Below are 8,491 nucleotides of genomic sequence, written 5' to 3'. Positions count from 1 at the left end.
CAATTTTATGAAATTATTGGATTTACTCAAGCTACTTTTAGAACTGCATAACACTAAAAGGAAAGCCACAGTACTCGTCGGCGACGATAAACTTTTGCTTCAAGAAAGCATTTCCTTCAAAGAAAATTGGTATTTCTTATGATTTTTAAAGCCACGTTTTTGCTTTGGTCCCAAGATTTAGTATACCTCTCTCGTAAGGTTGATCAAAGTACCTTTCGTCTCTCGTCATAAACTTCTTCAATCTGCCAACTTTTGGTAAATTTTTTGCTCTACTTGTACGGAAAGACTTTTCACCAACGAGGTGTATAGAATCTCATTGCTTTTTTGCACACCAAAAAGCTGCACTTATTGAGCAGCCAACAATTTCATGGTTGACATTTTTTGAATTGTTCGGCGTACGGAAAAAACTTCGAAACATCATCAATGCCTTGCGAAAATTGTATGGAAATAGCTGCAGTGCCTTTTTAAAAGTGCCTTGCTAATTTTTTTGCTTAAAATGCTTCGAAATCTCGAAGTTTGCCCCAATACTTTTTTAACGCAAGCTACTACTAAAACTCCGCCAAGACACCAAAATGGCTCTTGATGTCGATAGCCTCGCGTTTGAACCACGATTTCAGCCTCGAGTTGAATAACTCTTCAAAATGGCTGAAACGGTAATAATCTGTTCGTGACAATTTCAGTGTTCGAGATCAGTGTAGTGTTCACTAGAGCATTAGGGCCGATTTTTCGCTTATTTTATTTGCTAAAGTGTGAACGGAATCCAATATGCCGCTCAGTTTTCCAGGGACTGTTAAGAATGTAAGTATATGAACTTCTAACGAAGACGTTTCTTTGCAGACCAGCTTGCAAAACATGCCTATTCATTTTGTTTGGGGTCAAATATGGAACTGGCTCAGGTAGGGAAATTGTGGTCATATATAGTCTAACCATTTGTGATTTTATAAATGGAAACTGAGCCCGGTTTTAAAGCCGAATGCAGTTATTGATCCAGTCAATATTATTGATTCAATGCTTCCTCATATGCAACCAGGGGCAATTTTCGAGAATTGGTGACGAGCGTAGGTTGTATGCAACATTTTCAGACCCTTTCTACTGACAGAAGGCTCTCTATTACCTTTGAAAGGAAATTTTCACAATAATTGTTACATACTTTGAGGTAATCATTGAAGTAAATTAACCTTCAAGTCTCAGAAACCTTTGTCACCTGATTTTCATTCTTCGAAAGAGGCGCACAATTTCCAAAAAAGGACGCCAGACTTGCTTCAAATTGGCTAGGGTCCCTAGCCTAGGGATGGGCAACTGCTCTTAGCTGCCCCCCCCCCTTAAATCCACCACTGTATGCAACATAGGCATTTCACTTGCAACATAGGCATTAAGAAGTTTGATCTTAACAGAGTTGTTCTTTCTGCTGAAAATTCTGTTGAGCTTTTATAAGCATTAGTTGCCAAAATCTTTCCTCTGTTGATACCTTTTCCTGAACCGAGTAAACTTTTTGAATTTTTCCATCCTTCGTTTCTTTTTAGTTTGATGTTATATTCTTCCGTTTTAGATTCAATTAGTTGTAGGCTTCTTTCTTCAAGTTTAATAGGAACGGTATTTTTTATATGACATATTTGATGTTCTGCAGTAGATGCCCATGTTATATCATCATTATACTTAATAACACTGGTTAAAAATGTATTTTTACTAAGACCAAAAAAGTATTGTAAGATGCTGTTAGTCTGGCAAGCTCCATTGAGGCATTGATCCTTTTCCCTGCAATTGCAGGTTATCTCCTTGCTGCTCCTACGTTCAACATAAAGGCCATTGTTGTGGGTCTTAATAGAGTTCTCAAGTGTGACGTTACAAAAAAATTTTTTAGAAGTTTCAAATTTTGACCAAACACCATAAAGTTCTCTTATTTATGCAAAATCGGTTAAATTTGTCAAAAATCCAGTGAGCTATGGCCAATAGAAGATCTGGAGTTTGCTAACAGATTACTGTTATTTGTGCTCAGTTCATAAAGTTGTTAACTGAGACCAAATTATAGAGCTTTGATGGGGCCAGAGCTTGTGCTCATCTGGACATACCTCAGCTATTTTGTAATAACTTTAACTGATTTTGTAGATTTTGAGGTATTTCATGATGCTCTTTCAGGATATGGGAAACAAATTTCAAAAGTTCTAAAAATAGATTTGTGTGACGTCATCACTTGACAAATCTATTAGGCTGTGTTCACACTGCACAATCTTATGAAAGGCCTTCAGTCGCTATGAGATAATTTCTGTAGTGTTCAAATTGCTAAATACAAAGACGCTAGTTAAGGTTACGGTAAACGTTTTCTGGATGAAAACATCATTTTTTCGATTTTTTCACATTCAAGTAGCTGAACTTTCAAGGCACACAATGATACCAAATTTGAAACAAACAGAAATTTTGAAAGTGGAAAAAATCCCATGTAAACGAAGGTTTCCATAATTTCTTTATCAAAACTTTTAGTTGAGGCCTGAAAATCTCTTGACCTCTTAAGCCGATTATCGTTGCTTTGCGGTTGTGGTCGCATGTCTCATTTACAATATCGCATGGCACATCCATATATCCAATGTAGGGCCGGCCATGTTTATTTAAACCGGCTTATTGATCTTAAATCTTCAAGTGACTTGACCCGGATTACACTGTGGTTTACGAGTGTATCTTGCAAGTGCGATCAGTAAAATCCCGTTTTCTCCGGACTCAAAATTCCTCTACATGCAGGAACGAAAAGCTATTATGTACCCAAGGAACCAATCAAATGGCTCGAAAATTTTCACACGGCCAGGGCAGACGTTGGGCAAACAAAGTGTGTCTCAAAATTTTTTTATTTTCTCTGGTCCGTCTTTTATACCCAAATTATTTGCCAATTTTTAACAGGGTATAGTTTCAAGAAGAGGAGGAATTTAAAAAATCTGAGACACACTTTGGTAGCTTAGGACCTGCTTGTCAGTTATGCGATTTCGCTTGTTAGTTAGCTGCCAGGTTAGTTACAAGCTCGTGCAGGCAAGGAGTCACCCATTCAATCGATAAACAACCAGCTTCTAGGAGTTATTTGACAAGATGGGTTGATGGATCCACTGAATTCTTCCTCTTTGGATCTCATTTCATCTTCAGTTTTCTGCTAATGAATGATTGTACTTGAATTACATTTCAAATTCTTGTATTTGAAATTTGGCAGTCTTTGACAAACATGAACGCATTTTAAACAGAAGAATTATTATGAATAATGCCATTGCACAAGTTTTTAATAGCGGCCAATATGAATAGCCAAAAGTGGGAGCAATATGAATAGGCTGAAGAAGACATGGGCGAAACTCAGCAGCTATAACAACATGCTGGTTAGTAATGGTAAATGGTCCCTAAACTCACTCCATCTACTTCTAAATCTATCTATTATACTAGCATCAGTATATCCTGCTACAATATTGTTATCAGCAAGGTAGCACAACTTTTGAACAACTTCAATTGATTCACCATCCAGGTATACTCTTGCACATAAACTGGCTGATATCCTTTGGCCTACTTGAAATTCCACTTCACCTCTTATATACCCAGTGCTCACGAGTTTCACAAAAGATTAACATTATTTTGCTTCAAAGAAGAGTTTTTCTGAACTGGAGAATCCATGCCTAGTCATTTTTTGCTTTGCCACCTTTCTTTGTTTCAAAGGCCATGTCACAAGTTTCAAAGGCCATTGAATAAAACGTTTCTAACGATAAAAGTCAAAAACGGGGTGTTTCACACCCCATTGTTTGAAATTCTTTTAAATTAGTCAGCCAATTTGAGAACAATCTGAAAATCTATTTTGAAAATTTTAAAAAATTCATAATTTCAATGCTTTTATGCATCAGACAATAACATAGAATAGCACTAATTTCGTGAACACTTGGTACAATTTAGTAGAAATTACAATTGAAATTTGTCAGTCAGAAATCTTGTACACCTCTCTCACCCTGAATTTGTTAGTTTACGTCCTGACGTAACCAAAGGAGTCAGTATTTAAAACTTGATTGCTTATCACAAACCTACCCAACTAGACTTTCCTAAAGTCTATTTTTGTCTACTACCAAACAGTCCTTCCTTTATCTTCTTTTTACAGAGGCACTTCATTGCAAAAACCGCTTAGTTGTTTTGTTTTTTTTTTAAGTTTCCACTTTTCTGTCAGGGTGCTGCCCAGACCTCATTAATCTGCGTGAGCGGCGCTCACAGGCACAAAAGCTCATTCTCAGGAATTTCTGCAGGCACATTTCTAAATTTATTTTTATTTACCTTCGTTGTATTAGAGTCATGCTTTTTCAAACATCTTTCTTGGTATTGAAACTGAACGGTCAAATAGAATATAAAAGGTAGTAGTTGCAAGTCTTTATTACCAAAATGACAGAAGGTCCTTACTCTAAAGGTGCCATTTGATTCTCGAAATCAAGTTGGCTGTTTGTCTCTTTTCCTCTATTATATCTTGGTGGAAGAGATCATTTGCAATTATTGTATCATTTTTTTCAGAGTATTATGTTATAACTTGTTAATCTCATTCGTGCATAGTAGGCTGAAGAAAGGACACTTCTCAAGCTTTCTTTACTTCGTCTTCAAGCTTTTGAATCTGGTAGCTATCGATTTCTGAAATTTCATGCCGCACTTCCAAATAATTAATCAAAAACAAAATGTTCGACAATTTGTGACAACCGCCAAAAGCCACTGGAATTGATGATCTCCCCCCAGGTCTCATCAAAGATGCTGCTGACGTGCTTTCAGTGCCACTTTCTCATATAATAAATTTGTCTCTTGACACAGGCCAATTTCCACAGGAATGGAAAGAGGCTAAAATCATTCCTTTGCACAAGTCAGGATCGACAACTAACTTTGATAACTATAGGCCGATATCCGTACTACCTAAAGTGTCAAAGGTAATAGAGAAGATTGTACACAAACAGTTGATGAATTTTTTAGATGAAAACAAACTACTTTCTACTAGGCAGTTTGGCTTCAGAGCAAAAATATCAACAGAACTAGCAGCAACACTGCTGTTAGATGATATCAGGAGAAGCATGGACAAAGGGCAACTAGTCGGTGCTGTGTTTGTTGATCTTAGTAAGGCCTTTGACACTATCAGCCATTCCAAATTGTTGACCAAGCTACCATCATACGGTATTGACGGCAAAGAACTTACCTGGTTTGAGGACTACTTGTTTAATCGGTCAGCACAAGTGAGCTACAATGACGTCCTATCGGAAGCTCAGCAGTTAAAATCTGGAGTTCCACAAGGTTCAATCCTTGGACCTCTTCTGTTTGTGCTATTCTTTAACGACATAACCGATGTAACTGAGACAAACATTGTCAAATATGCTGATGATACGGTTATTTATTGGGCAGATAAGGATGTTACAAATCTGAGCAAAATCCTTACGAATGAAATGACAAAGCTTGAAAAATGGATGGATTAGAATGAACTCATTCTAAATGCAAAAAAAGGAAAAACAGAGGTGTTGGTTTCTGGGACTGCCCAGCGTCTAAAGCGACAGAGTGGGGAAATATGTGTTCAATACAAAGGGACAAAAATCAATACTACTACTTCATATAGATATCTGGGAGTGGAAATCGATTCAACTTTGAATCTAAACACCAACTTTGCACTATGTTATAAACGAGCTTCTGGCAGATTACGTCTACTATCGAAGTTAAGGCGTTTCTTGGACAGCACAACAGCATGAAAAATTTTATCACTCTATGATTGTACCTGCTTTTAAATATTGTGGAATTTTAAACCTGAAACCAACTACTGGTCAGTCGAGAAAGTTAGCTGATCTTCATCAGCGTGCTATAAGAATAATTTGCATGAGCTCAAAGGAATGCAGTGTACTGTCACCTGAAAAATCAAATATAAAACGAGCTTGTGTCCTGTTGCATAACATTTTAAACAATGATATATGTGATGCCTTGCAGAGTCACTTCGCTACACATGAACACATCAAGACCACAAGGAACAACAAATGCTTAGCCACTTGCCACGCATCTCTATTTGCCACGCTAAAACTGAATATGCGCGAAAGGGATTTAATTACATGGGGGCTAAGTTATACAAGGATTTGCCTATAGACGTAAGAAATGCCGAAAATAAAAAGGATTTTAAAGAAAAACTGGACTTAATTTTAAAAACGGAATAGTTGTGATAAATTAGGCTTTTTAATAATAATCAAGGAATTTTATCGTAATATTTTTTCATAGTTATAAAATTGTAAGTTAGGTTTTTAACATTTCTTTTCTTTTCTTTTAAGCAGGACAGGCATTGAAATCGGCAATATTTTTGTTGAAGCTTTCGTCCTGTTGAAATATTCGTTTATTATTATTATTATAACCAAACAAGCCTCTATGTCTTCAATTTATGGAGTAAAAGCATTTTCAAATTAAAATAATCAAATCTTACAAGCATGAGAAACTCAAAGCTAAAAAACGGAGTATCCTTAAAAGATACTTTTTGTAATAAGACATTTCAACGAAATTAATTGGGAATAGAATCTTTCCTAGAAATGAGAAAAGCCCAGTGTAATGTCGAAATTCTTGCAACCTTTGCCAAAGAAGCGAAAGCAAAATCCTAAAATTCACATACCTTAGATGAAATGAAATGTAGTTCATGATGATATTGATATGGTATCTGCTTTTGACAAAGGCAAGTTGGTGTAACAGAATTTAGCATAACATAGGTTCTCGATTTATCAGTATCTGACTATAAATTGCACCCTACTTTACTTGGAGGCACATTTTTACTCGGCTTTGCCCTCGCAGGCGCAAAATATTGTTAATGAGCCCTGGTGCTGCCAATCAAGGAATTAAATTACGAACAAAAAGCTATAATCTACTGTTATACAGCTAAGATACTATTTTAAAAGATATGAGCCTTAATTTTCCCCTTTTTTCCTTAAATCATTAAAAACAAGCAATTTCAAAGAACAAAAAAGCTAATTAACTACATGCTAAGCCAACCATAATGGAAAAGCACATCTTTTTTCTGTATTCATTTGAAGTTGGTACAAATTCTAGCTAATTACATCTAATTATAACGATTTAATTTAAGTAGCCATGGCATGATATACATCATCTATAGCCAATGCTGCATATATTTTTCTTGCTAAGGTCACACGTACAGTTGCATGATGAAACTGTGTTACTTTTTTCTATAATATTTCTAAAGTTGGGGAGTATTTTGTTTTGCCTGGGATCAAGTTCCATATTTGGCTACATCTATTTATGGGCAATCATGTATGGAAAATATTTCATCCATAAAATTTGGATCTTAACCCTGACATTTTTTTATTATTTCTTTTGGGAAGTTTTTCTTATAAGTTATTGTTTTATTCTTTATTAAAAGTTTTTCAAAAGTTGATGGATATTCATTATGAATCCTGTTTATTCGCCTATTCAGTGGAAAATAATTATCTTTATACGAAGCAATCCTGGCTTCGGTGTTTTCCTTTTTCCAGCTACTTTGCAAAATCTTTAATATGCTCTTCCAATCTAAGTTGATGATCCAACGCTACTCCCAATAATTTAACATTCTTACTTTCTTTGATATAACAATCGATTTGAACTTTAGCTCCTTGTTAACTGGATCGGTTGGTTTTAAAGTTATTAGCTTCCTTTTATCCCCGTTGAGTATCAGAATATTTTCACAAATCCATTCCTAAGTTAAAGCTGCTTTTGATTCTAAGTCATCAGTTAGTTCATTTATTACAGTACTTGACAGGCAAATTGTATTGTCATCTGCATAGCTGCATAGGTTGCTTTTGTTTAAATGAAGAAAATTGTCGTTAATGTAAATGCTGGAAGACAACAGAGAGTTTGCACAATGTATCACACAGTTCGTTATATATTGTTTCAACATCAGTTGTAAGAGAGGGGCAACTCGGAAGCAAACTATTCACCATTGGTTTTGTTACTATTGAAGTGCTGATTGTTAGATGCACCAAGAAACCTTTTCTCGATAATCTTATTGGTGATAGATTTGTACAAGCCATTTCCCGCCTTCTTTCTTTTTTCCAATGGCAGAAGGGCACCTGCCATTTAAGCAATCTGCTGTGGGATAACGTTTTGTATCGTTGTATCAATGCCAAACGAATCAATTCAAATTTCAAACCAGCTTTGTATTTATCTTACATTTCTTCGCTTAACTAGAGAAAAGCACAATATTCAAAAGTGATTTTCTCTAGGCCCTTTTGTGGTGGTAGTGGCAATACCTCAGTGGCAGCAATTACGGGTTTTCTGCATCTATACTTGACTCCTTGTGTTCTCCTATAAATTTGCAAGTTGTATGTCCTATATTAATACAGTTTACCTACAATGAATTACGAACGTGTCGTCTCCATCATTCGTCTATTTCGTCTGATATTTTCTCAAAAATTGCCCCAGACGAATTCATAGCTACTACCTTCTTTGTTGCTAAGTAATGTTTCTATATGTGTTATAAACTACAGCGTCAGGAACACACATA

At 35.8% G+C, this 8,491-nt stretch overlaps 1 protein-coding gene across 5 annotated transcripts in view; it reads left to right on the top strand.

Annotated features, from left to right (window-relative positions):
• Positions 1-640: 640 nt before the first annotated feature.
• LOC148958677 (uncharacterized) overlaps positions 641-8,491 on the top strand; it is a 69,188-nt gene continuing 61,337 nt past the window's right edge. For all 5 annotated transcript variants that reach the window (XR_016144464.1, XR_016144466.1, XR_016144465.1 and 2 more), the window contains exons 1-2: positions 641-653; positions 838-896. Coding sequence is in view for 2 of the 5 variants with exons in the window: in XM_089111836.1 (XP_088967962.1) it covers positions 642-653; positions 838-896 (71 nt within the window). In the remaining 3 variants the exon portion in view is untranslated. The remainder of the gene's footprint in view (positions 654-837; positions 897-8,491) is intronic.

The sequence above is a fragment of the Rhopilema esculentum genome, chromosome 12 (assembly GCF_057945365.1).
Source record: "Rhopilema esculentum isolate cy_ngs chromosome 12, ASM5794536v1, whole genome shotgun sequence".
NCBI lineage: Eukaryota > Metazoa > Cnidaria > Scyphozoa > Rhizostomeae > Rhizostomatidae > Rhopilema > Rhopilema esculentum.
The sequence above is the reverse complement of the archived record's forward strand: the minus strand, read 5'-3'. Positions and strand labels throughout refer to the sequence as shown.